The sequence below is a fragment of the Micropterus salmoides genome, unplaced genomic scaffold (genome assembly GCF_014851395.1).
Source record: "Micropterus salmoides isolate LMB-PRFRI ecotype aquatic unplaced genomic scaffold, ASM1485139v1 Ms_hic_scaffold_21, whole genome shotgun sequence".
Classification (NCBI taxonomy): domain Eukaryota; kingdom Metazoa; phylum Chordata; class Actinopteri; order Centrarchiformes; family Centrarchidae; genus Micropterus; species Micropterus salmoides.
The window spans coordinates 13,517,070-13,536,744 of NW_024041262.1; the positions used below are offsets into that span (position 1 = coordinate 13,517,070).

Genomic DNA, 19,675 nt, shown 5'->3' on the forward strand with positions numbered 1-19,675 from the left:
CTGTTTATAGGCCTATACTAAAGCAGTGATCGGTTAGTGATCAGTAAAGCAATTAGTGTTTGCACATGTGAGGAGTGGCGGTGTGTCCTGGTGAATAAGTGTAGCATTTTGATTGGTTGTGTTTGGAAAAGGAAAGCCACTTCCTGTTCATTCAGATGTAGTGCCTTAGGTAGAGAATCGTATGTAGTGTTTTGAAAAAAGTTTTTTATGCAATTGAAAACTCAGTGAAAGGCTAAGAAATAGCTAATGGTTTTGTAGTGTAATGTTTGTGTCCTTTGCTGTTCATGACAGTTCCACTGTGACATAAAATCCATCATATTCTAATTGCCTCATCATGAAAAACTGAACAGCACTCTTTGTCAGTACCGATAAACCTGTACCACCTCAAGCTTCTGTATAGAAACTCCCCTGTAAAGACAATATTGTACCCCATCATCTACAGCCACATATAGGCTAGAAGCTTACAGTGTGTTCCAGAAAAAACTCTTTCACTGGACCTTTGTTTGAAAGTAAAAACGCCTATCCTCATTTTGTTATTATGTGTACCTCTCCAGTGTAAGTTAGTAGTACATGATAATTAATAATAATAAATAAAAATAAAATGCTGCATAGGACTTATTACCATATCTTCCCCCAAACGTCAAGCTTTGTTGCTCAGTAATGATCATACCCGGTAATAATAGAATAGGTACCCGTTAGTTAAAAAATACCTACAGTATAAATTCTTAATTTCCTTCATTGTTTAATTACCTAACTTCACATCTCAGTCCCATGTAATTTGTTAAGGTTAGTTGAATAATCTGTTTTCTTTGATCACAATGCAAACCATCTTTGCATCATTCAGTTTGTTACATTCTCTTATTGTATTATATATAATTTTTATGGACTTATATTGAGGATTGCTTATGGGAACAGTGTAATGTTTACAATCTAAGGACTTTTTTCTTTCAGGAAATAAGTTATATCTTTGAGAACAAGACAAGGCTTGGCTTATGATGACACTAGGAATGCTATAAAATCCACTTTTTATCTACTCCAGTTGGGTTTCTGCTTTTCTTCCTGCATGACAAAGAACTGTTTGTGGCTAATTATTAAGGTCATATCAAGGTAATCATTACTGCTCGGTAACTACTTACCACCACATCAAACATCTTGCAAAACATTTAAGTAGAGTATCGTAAAAAAGGTAAACTAGTTTAACAAAGACGACCATAAAAACAGTGAAAACAATAAGACCATAAAAATAACAAAATGATAAAAACATGAGTCATATTATTTGCAACAGTGCTTGCCAGTTTAACAAGGCCATCAAACATGTTGTTAAAGGCCACAATTAGGTTTCCATGTCAGGCAATCACACATCCTCAAAAAGAACACGGTCATTTTGCACGTAAACACAGAGCACACATATGCAGTTGCCTCAAAGAAAAGTATCTAGTATCTAGGAATTAATATTTTTCATCATCTTGACACCATCCCTATTACAACATCATAAGTTTTGTGCTGAGTGATGGATTAATATATTTATTTTCAACGAATAGGGAAGTGTATTGTTTTGTTTATTTGGAATTTGTTGTTAGAAAAAACTTGTCATATCACACAAAGTTTCTGACTTACGGTCTTTGCTCAGACTTCTGAACATTAAGATGTTTAAATTAGAGATCCAGATCCGAGTCCTTCAATATTTGTATCTGCTGACACAGAGTGAGATCCAGTGTTTATATTTATCTGAATGTTGATTATATGTGTATCACATTTGAATAACAGCTGTTGCCTTCTAAATAGCAGGCAGAAGTAGATATAATACAGTAGAGTATGGAAAAAAAAGGATCGGATTTTGATAAGCTTTAGTCAGAATTCTTGAGATTGACATCCTTAGTTTAAAAGTTAGTTATTGTGTGTTTATCTCCATTCTTGTTGCTATGGTAGTCTTGTTTTGCACGGAAGAAACAATAGAAGAACCAATACTTCGCAATGTTTACAATTTATATGTACATAATTTCCCTAATATAAGAGCCAGTCTCTTGAGTTCACTGCAACAACTTCAGACCAATCACATAAAAGTACCTTGTAACTTAATAGAAGTTTCGTTGCCATGGTGTGTTTCAATGTACCTTCCCATAATGCACTGAAATCTCTAATATAATTACAGGCAAATGTACATGAGCTGGAGAACAGGACATGCTTAACAGAGAGGAAAGACCTCTATTTCTAGCAATGAAACCTTGAAAACCTTTCTGCCTGATATGCCAGACTTTGTCAAATTTCAAGGCTTCTATTTTCCAGTCTGTACCGAAAATGTATCAAGCATTCAGAAAGCTAGCGTGAGCTAGCATGGATCTGTGAGTTTTGAGACCAGATTCCATGATCTACAGGCGAAAAGGACAGAAACTTGATTGAGACAAACCTTCAGACTAAACTGCTTTGCATTGTAATACCATAAAACCATCATATAAATTAAAAGTGTTTAAATCACTCTGTACTTTAGACTGTATCAATATGCAATGACAGTTTCACATCTCTAAAGGTTGATTTATTTTGCTGAAAAGCTGAAAACTGAAAAGCTAAATAGAACAATTTGTCATCTAGTCTTACCACAGAAAGAGAGTATTTCCTATCACTAATATTTTGAGAATGATTTACCGAGTTTCTGCAGTAAATCATTAGACAGCAATGTATCCCATTTCAACGGCAGTAAAAGTTACTCCAAGGCTAATAACCTTAATATTGAGTGTAGTCATTTTACTATATGGTAAACTGGCATTGAGAAATACCGTACCTTGTTGACAACATTTTAATGTCCCAAGCATTTGGTGGAGTATATACATTAGATTAGATTACAGCTTCCTATGTTATGCTTGTCATGGTTTAATAGTTATCATTACTATTAAAGTACATTTTTGGTTAATGAATGATAAACAAATGTGTACTTCCGTAAATTGTAAATCAGGTTTATGGTACTGTGCCAGCTTTTACTATATAAAGCCTAGTTTCAGCCCTGCAGTCTCAAACGGATGAGAGGGAAACAGATGAACAGGTGAGTATTTTAAAAAAGTCAAAATGTTTCTTTTTTAATGCTAGCATAAGAAACATTCAGTGCTTGCTATATTTAATTCTACAATAACATAATACTTTGTTATGGTACATTCAATTATTATTGTTAGCAGATTTGATTTGGGAGCCTGACAGAATGGCAAGTCAACTCATGTTTGCGTTGCTTTTAGGGATGATAAGTAAGTAATAGACTGTATTGTATTTTTTATATTTTGGTTTAGTTTATTTTAAATTCTAACTCATCATCGTATATTTTTGGATTGTTTCAGAAATGAAATCTTGTTTGTTTGTTTCATTTACAGATGTGGTGACTCCTCAGGTTGTGAGTAAGTTCACTATCTATTCACATTGACGCCATTTGATTGTCATCAGTTCCTACTGCCAGTCAGACAGTCATTCAGACATGTCCTGTGTAAAGATTAATTCTATGATAATTCAGTTCTACCTTCTTGAAAGTTATTCATGTTCATTTTTTATTGAAACTGTTTTAAAAAGGCTTTATTTACACTAATGCTTTCCCTTTTCCTGGAAACACAATACACACTGTGGATACTAAGTCTGTAAAATACTGACTATTGCCTATAGCCATATTCTAGACCAATATATCTGTGTAAATTTGTTTGTGATATACCCATGCTTTATAGGACCCCTCTACCCAATATCTGGAACCGCAAGCTCTCGATCAGATGATGGAAGTTCTCCACGGATTAACCTGCAACGATCGTTTGTCTATTTCGGACGGACGTATAATCAGATTTATGTATGTAAAATTAAAAACTTTGAAAAAATAATGTACATATTTTATGTAGACCGTGAAGATATTTTGCAGTTAAATTTAATTTCCCACAACTGATTACAAATCACTTCCAATACAAATGCATTGAAAAAATATTAATCATCAATCACATTTTCTAAAACTGCTTATGTAATATAATATATGACAATATATCATACAATATGCTAAATCTGTAGCTGATTAAAAACTATTATGTTTACTCATTTATTTTTAGGTTAACCACAATGGACACTTGACATTTGACAATCCACTGAGTGCACATTCACCTCAAAGGTTCCCACTACATGGACCCAGAGACTTCATCGCTCCATTCTGGACAGATCTTGACAACAGGCAAATTGGTCAGGTCAACTACAACCAATACACCAGTGGCAGTGTCCTCCAACAAGCCACACAGGACATTAATGGCTACTTTCCGAACTTGAACTTCAGTGCCAACTGGGTCTTTGTTGCAACATGGTATGAGGTGGCCTACTTTCCAAATTCAGGAACAGTAAGTCAACTTAATCCAGTGAAGAAGATACCTCCTGAATGGTGAAATGGTGAAACAATGTCCTTAAAGTACATTTAGTTTGAAGTGTTAAAAAAACAATTGTGTTGTGTTATGAATGTCCAGAGTACATTGTCTGTATATAATGCATTTCATTGCATGAAACAGGCATGTTGTAACACAAAATGCTGCATTTTTCATATGGTGCTTCATACTGAGACATTGTTTCTGAAATGCACAGTAGAGTATAGGAATAGCAGTACATATGATGATGAATTCATTTTTTCCAGCGCACAACTGTCCAAGCCGTGTTGATCTCTGGCAGCCAGTACTCATTTGTGCTGATGAACTATGGGATAATAGCCTCAACAACTAAGAATGTGCAGGTCAGATCTACAGTTAGGATATATATATTTAGTGGCTATGATTAAATATGATAACAAAATTGATAACTCACTCACTAATTCAAATTACACTTATTTTGTTTCCATTTCTTGTATTTCAGGCAGGATATGACACAATCAGTTCCACGCACCATTTCACCATCCCTGGATCATTCTCCAACACTGCAACAGGCAGTAACTCAAATTTCCGCCTGAGCAGCAACGTCAATGTACCCGGTCGCTGGGCCTTCAGGACAGACCACGGATCAAGAGGCTGCACTTTCAATGGTAAGATCAGATAGAGAGGGTGATCACTATCATGTGCTTCTTCTGGGACAACATCACTATTGTGCCTTACCATGGTGTGTACAGAGGCCTAAAGCTGTGGTAACAGCTTTGGACTGAGAGAATAGCTTTCTCACAAATGAACATAGCTCATCTGGCAGCAGCAGTAATTACACTAACACAGAATAACAGCCCATCGGCACAAATCATATAATTAGCTGAAAAGTGTTGCACATTGCAGTTATCAGTAGGCCTATATGGCACTATAACATCAGCCAGATAAACCTGGCTGGTAAACTCAGAACAACAATACAAACAATAATTAAGGAAGAGGCTTTCCTGTCTTTTCTCTGTCCTGCAGTATTGAGAGGGTCTGATATCCAAAAATCTACAGATTTGTTTAGGCTATTAGTTGGGATTTCACTACAGTTGGTGGCTGCCTGGGTTCAACATCCAAATCCAAAGTCGCACGTTTTTTTGCTCTGCTATACGAATTGCATTGCGATATTTACATTGTACATGGCCAGTGAGGTTTTTCCCACCCATCAAAAAACATATTGGGTTCTCCAGTCTCTGCCACTGGCATAGATCTGTAGTTGGTCACTAGGGTTGCCACCTGTCCGTTAAAATACGGAATCGTCCTGTATTTGAAAACTAAATAGCGCGTCCCGTTTTGAATCAATACGGGACGCTTTTTGTCCATTTCCGAGTTGTCTTTAATGCAGCATCCTATGCAAATCATCCCACCCGCATTCTGCGAATACTTCTCCTTTTCTACCTCTGATTGGGTAATATTCGCTGCCGTTGTTGCTTTCATTAATATCGTCAGGTTCAGTGCCAATCGGAGTCAGATAAGGGCGGGTCTCTTGGCAGGGAGTCGAGTTGAAATAGCGGCGGCGCAGCTAGACATCCCTCCTGCGTCCCCTCTGAAACGAAAGCGGATGCAGAAGTAACGACGACGACGAGAGTGGGAGACATCAAATAGCCTACTTGATGAGTATCAAGCCAAACTGCACAATTTTTCGGCCAGTGTTCTGTGTGGTGCACGATGGCCTGTCATACGTGTGACAACCTGCCGAGGCAGACTTAATAAAACGTAGGCTTCTGATTTTCTGATTGATCACGCTGGATTTCAAATGCTGCATATTTGTTAAGAAATATTGTTACAAGGCCTAAATGAAGCACATACATTATGGTTTGATTTGTTTTTTAAGGTTGCGATATAGGTCAGACACATAAGCATTAATTTTAATAAGATCATTTAATAAGAGATAAGAGAGAGATATAGGCTATTTAATATACATTTAAAATCAAAATATAGGCTAGTGCCTATGAAGAATATAAACGAGTATGTCTTATGCTTAACTAATCTATAGAATTGCATGATTCAATACTATAGAATTAACAATACACTGAAGAAAAACTGAAAATAAATACATAAATATATTTCCTGACCAATCATAAAAATGGTGTTGAATTAAATTGAATGTCTGGAGATAGATTATTTATGTGTGGTTTCACTGTTTGGATAGAAAAAACAATGAAAAATATTTTTGCCAAAATGTGTTCACACATAATACAAATTTATTCACAATTTCAAGGAAAAGAACAGGTGCTCTGTGGAACTCATTAGGAGTGAGCGTGTTCTGTTTATAGTATTAGTGTAGCAGTGTGAAAGGCAAACAAGAAACAGACAAGAAAACATTTATAAAAGGAAGTAGGCCCAACATGCTACTACTTCTATGTTCATGAAAAATCCTTTGCAAAAGTCTTTTCAATCAAATCATATCAAAGCATTTGTTTTAGCCTATTTATAGTTAATAAGTTATGGTCATGTTAAGTTAAGAAAGTTCACAGTTCACATCCTATTTTTTTGTGTTCTCATTGTCACAGTTGGCCTATGTTTATTATTGTCATAGCTGTGTATTCAGCCATGACAATATGACCACCAGACTGTTGAGTTGTGATAGACTGAGTGCATCTGTTCACACTGATTTCAATAGCAGATAGTTTATTATAATGTCCGTTGGTATCCATCTTAATACTTTCCTGAAAACATGTTTTAAGTTATGATATACCACCACTGGCACACCATGTGGCCTGCCCGAGGGGTGTGGCCCACTGCCCACTGCCCCCTCGAGGGATTGGTTAAATGCAGAGAATGAATTTCGCTACTTGTCCACACTTTAGTTTTTGTCATGTTGGTCAATTCCTCTTCAATGGCTGTACAGAGTTGTAATCAGATCGAGACCCCGATGAGGACGACGAGCATGCAGATCAGATTCCCTGAGACGGTTCCTGACAGTTTGTGCAGAAATTCTTTGGTTATGCAAACCGATTGTTGCAGCAGCTGTTCGGGTGGCTTGTCTCAGAAGATCTTGGAGGTGAAGATGCTGAATGTGGAGGTCCTGGGCTGGTGTGGTTACACATGGTCTGCGGTTGTGAGGCTGGTTGGATGTACTGCCAAATTCTCTGTAATGCCTTTGGTAGAGAAATTAACATTCAATTCACAGCCAACAGCTCATTCCTGCAGTCAGCATGCCAATTGCTATAATAACTGCGATTATCTGAGTTGTTTTTGTAAGTTATACTGAACTATCGATTAGTGTGCGCAGTGCACAGCTGTTTGTAATCATGCCGTATATTGTTTAAATGTAATGGTGTCAGCACATTCAAGTCTATGTCTTTTCCTTTGATTCTTTTCAAGGTGAACCTGTGCAGCAGGGTGACTCATTCTGGAGCGACAGTACCTGTGCACAGAAGTGCACCTGCACCTCAGCAGGCCTTCAGTGTCAGAGCCAACCCTGCTCCTTTTCCCAAATCTGCCGACCAAGTGCCTTTCAGTTCTCCTGCCAGACAGTGCAGAGAAGCACCTGCACCATAAGTGGTGATCCACATTACTATACCTTTGATGGTAAAGTGTTTCACTTTCAGGGCGCCTGCACTTATGTTGTCTCAGAGCAATGTGATCATGGGTTGCCCTACTACAGAGTAGAGGGCAAGAATGAAAACCGGGGCAGCAATCGAGTCTCTTGGACACGACTGGTCAAAGTGTATGTCTATAATGAAACCATTGAGCTTGTCAAGGGACGTCGTGGTGAGGCTAAGGTTAGCAATAAGGACTACAGTCTCTACTTACAGTAATATTTTTTATTTATTTAATATTTTTACACCTATGGCTTTGCTTACTTTTGTGCTTACAGGTTAATGGAAACTTTGCAGCCACTCCAATCTATCTCAACAACGGCACCGTCCAGGTTTATCAGTCAGGTTTTTCTACTATCATCAGTACTGACTTTGGCTTGGAGGTATCCTATAACACAAATTATTATGTCCGGATCAGTGTGCCCTACACTTACCAGAATGCAACATGTGGCCTGTGTGGAAACTTCAACAATGATCCTAGAGATGACTTTCGAACCCGCCAAGGCGAGGTTGTGAGCTCTGATGTGGCTTTTGCCAACAGCTGGCAAGCAGCAGGGGATGATGAGCCTGGTTGTGAGGCACAGTGTGAAGGTCTGGACTGTGCTGCCTGCACTGCGGCTCAGACAGCTTTATACAGCAATACTGCTCATTGTGGTATCCTCCAGAGCAGTTCAGGTCCTTTTGCTGCTTGCCATCAAAGACTTCCCCCACAGACTTTTGTGGACAACTGTGTGTACGATCTGTGTGTAGGAGGAGGGTACCAGCCCATTCTGTGCCAAGCCCTAAACGTGTATGCAAGTCAGTGTCAACAGAATGGTATAAAGCTACCAAGCTGGAGGAGACCAGGCTTCTGTGGTATGTCTGTCAGTCTTTCAACCTTATTTCAAAATATCCTTTGGATAAAATGTCCATTATGTCAAGGTCAATGTTATTTTATTTTCTCTAGAAATCCCCTGCCCAGCCAACAGCCACTTTGAGTCCCAAGGCACAGGATGTCCAGCTACCTGTGTCAATCCTAATTCTACAAACAATTGCCCTCTCCCTGTCCAGGAGAGCTGCATCTGCAACTCAGGCTACATCCTCAGTGCTGGGGTCTGCGTCCCTCATGCTGAGTGTGGCTGCAGCTTTGAGGGTCGCTACTACCGCTCTGGAGAAACTGTAATACTAGACACAGACTGTGGGAGACATTGTAGCTGCAGTTATGGCTCCATGACTTGCAGCTCCCATGCTTGTGGTCCACTTGAATCATGCAGAGTGGAGGAGGGAGAAAGAGGATGCAGACCAAACAGCTATGCAACATGCTGGATAAGGGGCCCGGGGTCCTATCAAATGTTTGATGGACTGACATACCAGTATCCTGGGGCGTGTCGACTTACTCTTGCCAAAGTGTTGGGATTGTCTAATTACACCCACTTTGTGGTAACAGCAGAGAAAGAGCCCAGTGGCCAACAGGGTTTTACCCGTTTGCTAAAGTTTGAGGCAGAGGGCACACAAGTATCCATTGAGATGGCACGTACCAGCAGAGTACAGGTAAGTAAAAGAATATTCAGAACAGATTGATTTTTAATGTGATATATCAACCATTTTAAAAGTGAGGCATCTGAACACTGATCAAGACAAATGTGACAAAATGATTGCTGACATGTTTTAGTAAGATGTTGGTACCATCTTTTATCATAAAGTAACATCTTAGGTGATGTAAACTTATTCTCTGAATATGTAACAGTTCCTACCTTTGTTTAAATCTTGTTAACTAAATATGAACCTGAATGGCTCTTTAGGTTGACAGTCAGGTCATCAGACTACCTTACAGTTCAGCGTCCAACAGAATCCAAATCTACCACAGCAGCGTTCACAGTATCATCCTTCGCACCTCCTTTGGTGTAACTGTACAGACGGTCTGGCCTCACTTTGTGCGTGTCACTGCACCTGGTGTCTACTATGGCTCACTAGGTGGACTGTGTGGTAATTACAATGGTCACCCACATGACGATTTCCACACACCCAGTGGCATCCTGGTCAACAGCTCTCAGGAGTTTGGGGACAGCTGGCGTGATGGCTCGCTCGCTGCACACTGCGTGGAAAGTGTAAATCATAATTCTACAGCAAACTACAATTCTAGTGAGTACTGTGGCATTCTTGGCTCACCTCTTGGGCCATTTACCCAGTGTTGGGCCATGTTGGACCCATGGCAGCATGTGGCTATATGTGTGGAGATAATTGGAGGCTCAAAAGATCCAGCATCAGCGCTTTGCGAGGTCCTGCGAGATTATGCACTGATGTGTCAACAGAAGGGTGTTGCTCTCGGACACTGGAGGAATGCAACTGGCTGTGGTAAGCACTTTCCCTTGTCTTGGACTTTGGATATGGTATACAAATTCGTAATGACCTTTTTTGGATCAACTTGTTTGTTTTTCTGTAGAGCAAAGCTGCCCTCGAAACAGCCATAATGAACTCTGCGGAACCTCTTGTCCTTCCGCCTGCCCCAGCCTCTCTTTCCCTTTCGTCTGTGACACTGTGTGCCAGGATGGGTGCCAGTGTGATGATGGTTTTGTCCTTAATGGCAACCAGTGTGTGCCTCCAACATCCTGTGGATGCTATCACCAAGGACGCTATCGGCAAGGTGGCGAACAGTTCTGGGATGGTGAGGAATGTCAGAGCTTGTGTAGCTGTAATGGCACTACTGGGGCAGTCCACTGTATCCCCAACTCTTGTGGTCCCCAGGAGTCCTGCCGTGTGGTGGGGGGTGAGTTTGGCTGCCATCCAAACTCTCATGGCACCTGCTCTGCCTCCGGAGACCCTCACTACCTCACATTTGATCACAAGGCCTATGACTTCCAGGGAACCTGCCGTTATGTTTTGGCGACCCTTTGTAACGCCACTGATGGACTCCACCAATTTTCAGTGGAAGCTAAGAATGAGCCATGGAGCGGGTTGCCAGTTTCAATCACAGCTGAAGTTTTTGTGAATGTGTGGGGCTACCAAGTGCAAATGTCAAGGGAGAGAAAAGGAGTGGTTCAAGTAAGTCTTTAAAATAATATCTGATATTCCTCAGATGATTGCTATGCATACTTTAGATTCAGGTTCAACCTAATTTGTAAACAATGACAGCAATAGCTATTCCTGTGACTAAGTGACCAACATAGAAAGAAAATTAAGGGATGACTGCAAGTACGTTATCTTAATTAGACAAGAACTGAAGCGTTTTTTCGTTCATTTGTCAGAGGAATAACAATATGAGAGAAAGTACACCTGATATTTCCTCCAAATTCTCTTTTAGGTGAATGGAGAAACAAAAAATTTACCTATTCTCTTGAATGGAGGTCACGTGACTATCTACGCAAGTGGACCTCGTGTATTTGTCAGTGCTGATTTTGGCTTGACTGTCACCTACGATGGATATAGTACAGTGTTTATCTCAGTACCTCCAAATTACAGGTATCTGTGAATGCATTTCAGTCATTTGATCTTGATCTGACCATCTTTTAATTCATGACACTGAATGTATTTAACCATTGTCTTCAATATAGTGGAAAAACATGTGGACTTTGTGGAAACTTCAATGGAAATCCAAATGATGAGTTCCACACCCCATCTGGCATGATGGTCACCACTCCAGATGAGTTTGGGAAAGCTTGGAAAGTGGCAGGCAACTACACCTGCAGTGATGGGTGTGGTTCCTCCTGCCCACAATGCACCAATGAGCTGCCTGCTAGAGCCCAATGTGAGGTGATCCAGGCAGCCGACGGGCCCTTCAGCTTCTGCCATGAGCAGGTGGACCCGGCACCATATTTCAAAGACTGTGTTTTTGATGTTTGTGTGTCGGGAAATGGGGACCACGATCTTCTGTGCAGGGCCATTCAGGCCTATGTCAGTGCCTGTCAGTCTGCTAATGTTCGCATCTACCCTTGGAGACAGAACACCACCTGCCGTAAGTCAAATAGTCAATTGATCATTAGAAACTGAAAAAATCTAGATGTGCTTTCTGAAATAATGTGTGGAGCCTTATAAGTAAACTACTATCTGGTATAGTCACCATTTCTTTTCCTCACTTATGAAGGACTTGACTGTCCAGCCAACAGCCATTATGAGCTGTGTGGTACTGACTGTGGCCACACCTGTGCCAGCAGCATTGATGCCACTTGTGAGCAGATTTGCTCAGAGGGATGTTTCTGTGATGAAGGCTTCTTGAGGAGTGGGACAAGCTGTGTTCCCATGGAAAGGTGTGGCTGCCAGTATGATGGATTCTACTATGATGTAAGTCACATTTCCCTGTAAATACTAAAGAGTGGGGAGCAGTAAAATACTACCTCATAATATTGTAAATTCCTGTACAGTATTTTGGCATCTGAAAAACCTTCACGCTCATGGAGATATTAAACAAAGTGGAATTTATGAATCGGATTTCATCATCTCAGCAGTACCTGGAGTAACAGACCAGTACCAAAATTAGGCCTTGGCCCTATATGTATATTTAAAAAAAAAAAAGAAAATCATTTTTGCAGTCTGAACGCCCACTTAGAGGTTCAAAAAACATCTGCTCCTCACAATAGGTAGTAAAACAAGGTAGGCAACATTTCCCATTTAAAAATAGCATTAGAGGTGTTGTTCCAGAGCCTCGTTCCATCACTGTTGAGTGCATGTTTGTGAGGGCTTTTTTATTATATTTTGCAGGGTTGAGCAATTGATTGTAATATTAACATAATCTCAATATGGCCAAATGCAGTATCCAAATCATAGAAGTTGATCATTATGAGCACTGTCAGTCGTTGTTGTTGTCATATTGACCTCCAAGACATTGCGTTTTAACATAACGTTACAGCTCTTTGTTTTCTCTGCTTTCACACTGTTGCGTAGCAGCATCCGCAATCACAGATATTGCAATCAACCAAGCATCAACAGATATGCTTGGTTGATTGCCATATCTGTGATTGCAGGTCTAATGATTTTCAGATTATGTCCGGTGCATCTGATACGCGTTAAACTAGCACCTTCTTCTTGAGAAGCCATCCGAAGTCCAGTAAAATTATATTGATATAGGTTAGTTTTAGATTCGTTAGCAAAAATGAGCACCTTTAAAAAGTGCTAGTTAGCCATCTTTTTCTGCTTCTGTTCTTTGCTGTGTCAGTGATGGTAGGCTACTGATACTATATGTTGGTAGGGTCCCAAACCTATCTTTAATTAAACTTTAACTTAGTTTCTCCTCAAAAGTCAAACTGCCAAATGGCGTAATTAATATGTTCTGCTTAATGTGCTGGTAACTGGTAACTCATACACTTTACTGGTGTGCTACTTAGGATAGCTCCAAAAAATGTATCAATATGACGGCTGTTTGACATGCGCAGTGAGACTTTTCTACTATATATCTTACATTTGGGGCCAAGCCATCATCTCTTTCCTCTCTGTACATGTGCATATTTTACCTCCAACAATTGTATTAGTGTGTAAATCAGGCAATGACAAGCAAAAGGTGAGTTCTGACGTTTTATTAATTTGTAGTCCCACAGACTACAAATGAAATGAATGCTGTAAAAAAGGTCTATTAATTGTTTTGGTCTCTATGGTGTGGTTCTATTTTTCTTGCATGCTACAGGCTGGCGAGTCCTTTTGGACACAAGGTTGCTCCCAGAGATGTGAGTGTCATGCCCCAAATGACCTGCGCTGTTCTGCTGCATCTTGCACTCCTGCACAAGAGTGCACCATCAGAAATGGCCAGCTGGGCTGTTTTGATGCAATTTCTACTTGCACTGTGTGGGGAGACCCACACTACATCACCTTTGATGGGGCATTGGCTGATTTCCAGGGCACATGCTCTTACATTATTACTGAGAGTGTGAGCCACGGCACCAATGAGACCCAGTTTCATGTAGTAGCCACCAATAATCACCGTGGCAACAACCGTGTGTCACTTGTGTCAGCAGTGGATATATACCTCTCAAATCAACCAGAGAGTGCACACATCAGGATTGGACCCAACAAAAGAGTAATGGTAAATCCATTATGACTTTATTTAAAATAACTTTCTGTCTGGTGTCAGCATAGCTAACAAATACCTCCTCACCTATTGTCCTTCTCTCTCTAATCTCTCATCCCTCCAGGTAAATGGAGTTGAGGTGTCTCTTCCCACCGCAGCAGGATCTTTAGCTCAGGTGGTACGACAGGGAAGCTATATTATAGTCAATGCCATTGACTTGGTGGTCCAGTTTGATGGCCAAAGGACTTTACTGATCAGTGTAGGCCAGAACCGTCAAAACAGAATCACTGGGATGTGTGGAAACTTCAACCGTGATCCTGCAGATGACAAAGTCTTGCCCAATGGCACATTGGCACACAATGATAATGACTTTGGACACAGCTGGAAGGCACCCACAAGCCAACCAGGGTGAGCTATTACGAAAAGCATTGTGGATGATTTTATGTATACTTCAGCAGACATTAATGGGAGTATGATTTGTCTGTTCTAGATGTGGATCTACCGATGATGAGAGTGGTAATGGATTAGACAACTGTTCCTTTATTGAAGAATACTCTGAGCTCTGTAGTGTCATCACCAACACCAGCGGCCCGTTCAGGGGCTGTCACCTGCACTCTGACCCCCAGCCATATTTCAGTTCCTGTGTCTACGATCTCTGCCACTACACTCCAGCCAATGGCATGCTGTGTTCTGCTGTCTCAGCCTATGAGAAAACCTGCTCTGTTTTGGGACTGAACATCCCTGAGTGGCGCTCAGCTTTGCAGTGTGGTATGTTTGCACTGGGCTAATAATATAGTTGATAAGGGAATATTCCTTTAGAGGAATCACCGACATAATTGGTTTCAGTTTTTTCACCCCTTGTCTCATTCTTTCCCTGTTATTTCTCCAGCTGAGTCAGACCCCTGTGAACAGCTGGACTGCACAGAGTATGAGTGGTGTGGTGAGAAGGACGGTGTGTACGGCTGCTTCTGTGATGAACACCACCATCGGCCCAACAATGAGAGCTACGGTGAGGGCCCTCCTCTGAAAACACTGCTTTGTTTGTCAGATCTCAGTGATAATAATGCTTCACATGAAGACTGTTCATTACACATGTTGTTTTGTTAGGCAGTATTTGTACATAGCAGCAAAATAAACTGATCAAACAGCTTGTTTTGATTGTTGAAATATGATTTTGTTTTAATGAAATAAGCAATCAGCAATGAAGGCTGTCAGCCTGTTGAAATGATCTGCCTTATCACAGGTATAACTGTGATAACTGTGACTACCAATAACTTGTCAACTACAAATGTTGCCTTTTGAAAAATTATTATGTTGTCTCTTATTCATTTCTCTTTTATAGACTCGTCCATCACTTGTGTCAGTAGTTCAGGCACCATGTCCCTGTCGCGCTGCCAGCTGTTTGAAGCTGGTTTCCACTGGAGTGACCTCCACCTCCGAGATGACTCCTGCAATGGGACTCTCCAGGACGGACGACTGGTGTTCCACTTTAACAATGACGACCAGCTGTGTGGGACAGTTCTCAGGGTACAGTCCGTACAATTTATAGACACATTCTAAAAAGGATTTTAGATGTAAACCATATAACATCAAAATACTTCATGTATTTTTTCTCGTTTTACTCTCAAAGAGCAACGGGACCCATTTCATCTATGAGAACACCATCCAGGGCGAAGTGGACCCTCATGAGGGTCTCATCAGTCGTGAGAAGAGCATCCACCTGCACTTCTGCTGTGAATACCCTCTGGCCCAGGCCCTGTCTATGGATGTGGGCATCAACCCTGTAGAGAGGTGATAACCACAATGCTATCTCGCTTGCATGGTTCTTATAAAGGATCTTTTGGTTACTTGAAGTCCTGGTGGCTAAAGCAAGATTATGTAGAATGTCTGCTGGTTAGTTGTGTTGTTATTATATATTTGTAGTATTATTCAGCTGGTCCTGAGCTACATATGAGCTCAATACTGTATCATCATCATTTTTGGACATATACACTGGTAATTTGGTCAGAAATACTTTGAACCTCATGTAGAAAAGTGCTGATTGCCAGACCTTATTTATAGCTGACAGAATGCTACTATTTGGCATTTAGCCTAAAACTTTATGACCCATCTTTATAGCATTATTTGTAATACATTGCTTAGGAGTTAAAGTCCTTTTCAGTGAGGCATTTATAATGCATTATCTATTCCCCGTATTTTCGGCACTTATGTTTGTGAATATTTTACTCATTATAGATATTATTCTTTAACCTACAACAGAGTTGCTGCCTTGCACGTTTAATCACATTGCGTAATGTTTTTCTGTAGCATTGTGAACAAGAGGCTTCCATCAGGCCAGGGTCGTTATCATTTGAGGATGCTCCCCTACGAGGACGCTGACTTCCACTTCCCTCTGACCAGAAATGGGAACCTAGAAATGGAAATAGACCAGAGGCTGTACATCGAGGTGCTGACAGAAGGAATAGATGAACGGCAGATCTCCACCGTTCTGGATTCATGCTGGGCAACACCTTTCAATAATGCCAGCTACCCTGTCCGCTGGGATCTCATCACCACAGAGTAACGGAGTTGTTTCACTGTGACCTTCTGTTAGCGCATACTTCAAGTCCCCTCTGATTCTGGGCTTCTTTCAAACCATATTCTTTATTAAAACTTACTTTAGTTTAAAGTATGCCTGATTGTAACTTCTACAGCTTTTTGTCTTTCAGGTGTCCTAATCCAGAAGATGGTACAGTAGAGCTGGTTCAGAACGGCATCTCCACTGTTGCGCGATTCTCCTTCAGGATGTTCACCTTTACCAACTATACATCCATCTATCTGCACTGCCAGGTCCACCTGTGTCTTCTGAGACACAACAACTGCTCGGCTGTACGTACAGCTTTACTTGTATATTAATAGTAAGACTGGAAGAATCATCCTGTATGATTTCTGCAGCTTCTCTGGGTAAAAGCTTTATATGAAAATGTGTAATGTTGTTTTCTTGCAGCATTGCTACCCGGGTTACCACACAAGAGTGGCGAGGGATGTTTCCCATCATGACACTGCAGCCATCTCACTCGGACCGCTAATCCTGAAATCAGATGAAACCAGGATGAAGACAAGCAGCGCTTCAGGCCAGTTGACCTCTATGGTGACCCTGCTAGTCAGTTTGCTGTCTGCCAAAACTCTATCTTAAAGAGTTCAACAATAGGCACACACACAGTAAACAGATGAAATTATACATTACACCATAACATATTAACCAGTCACCAGTACATAGATATATGATTGATCTGTTATTTTCTCTGTCGTATTCCACTAAAAATGTGGAATGAGATGAAATTTTTGTGCAGGCTTGAAAAAGTTATGTTACAGAATGTGGCAGTTTTTCTTTACAACACTAGAGGTCAGCATATGATCAAACACACATTTGGCTCTGTTTTCATGAAGGCATGTCTTCTTACCTTTTGTATTTAGTAACATTCATCAGTTGCATGCTCAGGGCTTTTGCATTTTTTTTTTTACTGTCGTTACATCAATATTTCATTAGTGATCATCATTAATAATGAAGATGAATATGATAAATGAAGTGATTTATGTGTCAAATATGAATCATATTGTCTATATTGTCAACTAAAAATGTAGTCTGGGTTGTAGAACCCAAGGACTCTGAATAATGTGTGCAACTTTCTACATTTAAAATAAAAATAAAAATAGTATTAATGTTTGGAGTTATTTCTTGAAATTGCATAGAAGCATCTACAAATACTGGAGCTAACACTACAACATGTTCTTTACAGGACACGTAAGTGTAACAATAACCACAATCCAAACCATTAATAAAGGATGGTTCTCATTTGACATGAAAGAAGCTGCCAGTGATACAAGAGGTCAGGTTTCCCTCTTTTGTGCTGAACCTCCTTTGTTGGGCTGAGTGTGGAGACTGACAGAGACGATATCTCCTGTGTCTTCTTGTTCGGGGTAAAATTTATCATTGTCACTCAGTGTGTCCTCAACAGTGTGGGATGAGACCCAGAGTAGACATAACAACACTTGCCAAACACCCGCAACATGTAATTTGTCATTGGTTATGGTACAGTACAAAGACTTAAAAGAGGGGCCAATACCACATGACCAATACACAGGCTCTGCAGTCCACTACTGACAGTACGTGTAAAATCTTATAAAGCAGTTTTCGTGGATAGCTACATCTGTACCCAAAACCTATGTGTTCCTGATGGTGCTAGAGGTCATAGTTAGATCACTCTGTGTTTCTCATGTAATAGCTTAGCTCCTCTGACAGTGTACCATTGGGAGGTTAATCCTGTGGCTTATGTGGCATTTGCAGGCTTTCAAAGTCAATGTGTGAACATGAATGAGAGAACGGAATGGGAGACACACTTACAACTAACACCTAGTTCACATTGGAACTGATATCTGCAAGTCATTATTTAGCAAACATCCTTTGTTGAGAGAAAACCTCACAACAAATCTAATGTCTTTGCAGGAACTGAGCTCAACAATGGATAACAAGGTGTGAAAGGGAATTTCTTTACATGTAGGCTTAGTTACAGGTAGGCTTAGTTAAAAGTTGCACACGCAGTTTGGACAATAATTTAATGACATATAGACAATAGCATCAAAGCAAAGGTCTATAGGGAACTCCCTGGGCTGGACCAGGGTGAGACTCTCAGTAATGGCAAGAAAAGTAATTACTGTGATTTTGTAGTCACATACATCTGTTCACACTTCAGCTTTGACAGGGGAAATAAGAGGATGGTCCTCATTCTATGATGTTCATATTTACAATGCATCCCAAATCTCAGAATATTTGGCTTGTGGACAAGTTGACTAGAAAAAACACTTGTCAACACTGTAAACAGTCAACTGTGAAGATTAGATAGATTTGCAGTTATTAATGTGCAAAACATTGATGCTCATATATTTACATGTACAGCAGGCCTACATCTTTCTTCAGCTTTGCAATACTGCAGTATTCTCACAGTTGATGCTATTTCAGATATATGTTTGGATTTATTCAAATCAAGTATATTACAAATCAAACATTTTGCTCAAGGGTCTTTAAAGTCTGTATAGCATACAACACCCTCTGCCCTTAGACCCTCAGAAAAAAGGCAAATTGAGCATTCTCTTTCCTTTACCTTTTTGCTCTCTCTGCCCCTGACAGCAATCGATAAATCAAATGCTCTGGGGAAAAAATGAAATAGATCTGGTATCTGTGTCACAGGTCTGTAATAAACACGGCCTAAAATTTCATTCATGAAAAGCCACATTGCTAGCATGGCCAAAAATGCTGCAGAGAAAGGTAAAAAGTGGCTAACCCTTATATTTAGGAAATATTTACCCTCATGATCAAAGGCATAATGACTCCTTCTGAATTGCATGTGGCCCTTTAATCCCGCCCTGGTCACTCTCATATCTTCTTTTCAGTCCCATTTATTCCGTCCTTTCCTTTTCTAACTCATTATCTTGTATCTAATCGAATTAACTAAAAGCAGTTCCTGAAGCTTCACAGATCTTGTCCCACGTTTTTGAACCCACCCACATATGTCAGACCTAACAATATCCACATGTGGCAAGTAGTACTTTATCTTTCATTTGTAAACTGCTGTCATGCGATCACTATATCGCACTCTCCTTGAAGTAGAGAGTGGCTGGGTGAACTGCTGTCACATCAGATGGCTGGTGGAAAAAAGAGCAAGCTAGTAAACTATGCCATACGTTCATTTCTTTGCTTACTATATTTATATACATACATATACATACAT

At 40.2% G+C, this 19,675-nt stretch overlaps 1 protein-coding gene across 1 annotated transcript; it reads left to right on the top strand.

Annotated features, from left to right (window-relative positions):
* Positions 1–3,226: 3,226 nt before the first annotated feature.
* On the top strand, positions 3,227–17,605 carry LOC119916517 (alpha-tectorin-like). The gene is made up of 22 exons (XM_038736557.1): positions 3,227–3,233; positions 3,699–3,814; positions 4,065–4,343; positions 4,631–4,726; positions 4,846–5,011; positions 7,716–8,116; positions 8,212–8,788; positions 8,880–9,463; positions 9,715–10,267; positions 10,356–10,954; positions 11,214–11,371; positions 11,464–11,864; positions 11,994–12,190; positions 13,527–13,922; positions 14,032–14,315; positions 14,398–14,675; positions 14,797–14,916; positions 15,250–15,434; positions 15,538–15,698; positions 16,215–16,466; positions 16,616–16,775; positions 16,894–17,605. The coding sequence occupies exons 1-22, from the start codon at positions 3,227–3,229 to the stop codon at positions 17,080–17,082; spliced, it is 6,159 nt and encodes a 2,052-aa protein (XP_038592485.1). The 3' UTR covers positions 17,083–17,605.
* Positions 17,606–19,675: the final 2,070 nt, after the last annotated feature.

What these genes read in the sequence shown, in the direction of transcription:
- LOC119916517 (XM_038736557.1), top strand. An exon ending in AGAGAAAAGGAGTGGTTCAA is followed by an intron (nt 10,955 to 11,213) that starts GTAAGTCTTTAA and finishes ATTCTCTTTTAG; the next exon opens with GTGAATGGAGAAACAAAAAA. An exon ending in GGCATCAACCCTGTAGAGAG is followed by an intron (nt 15,699 to 16,214) that starts GTGATAACCACA and finishes GTTTTTCTGTAG; the next exon opens with CATTGTGAACAAGAGGCTTC.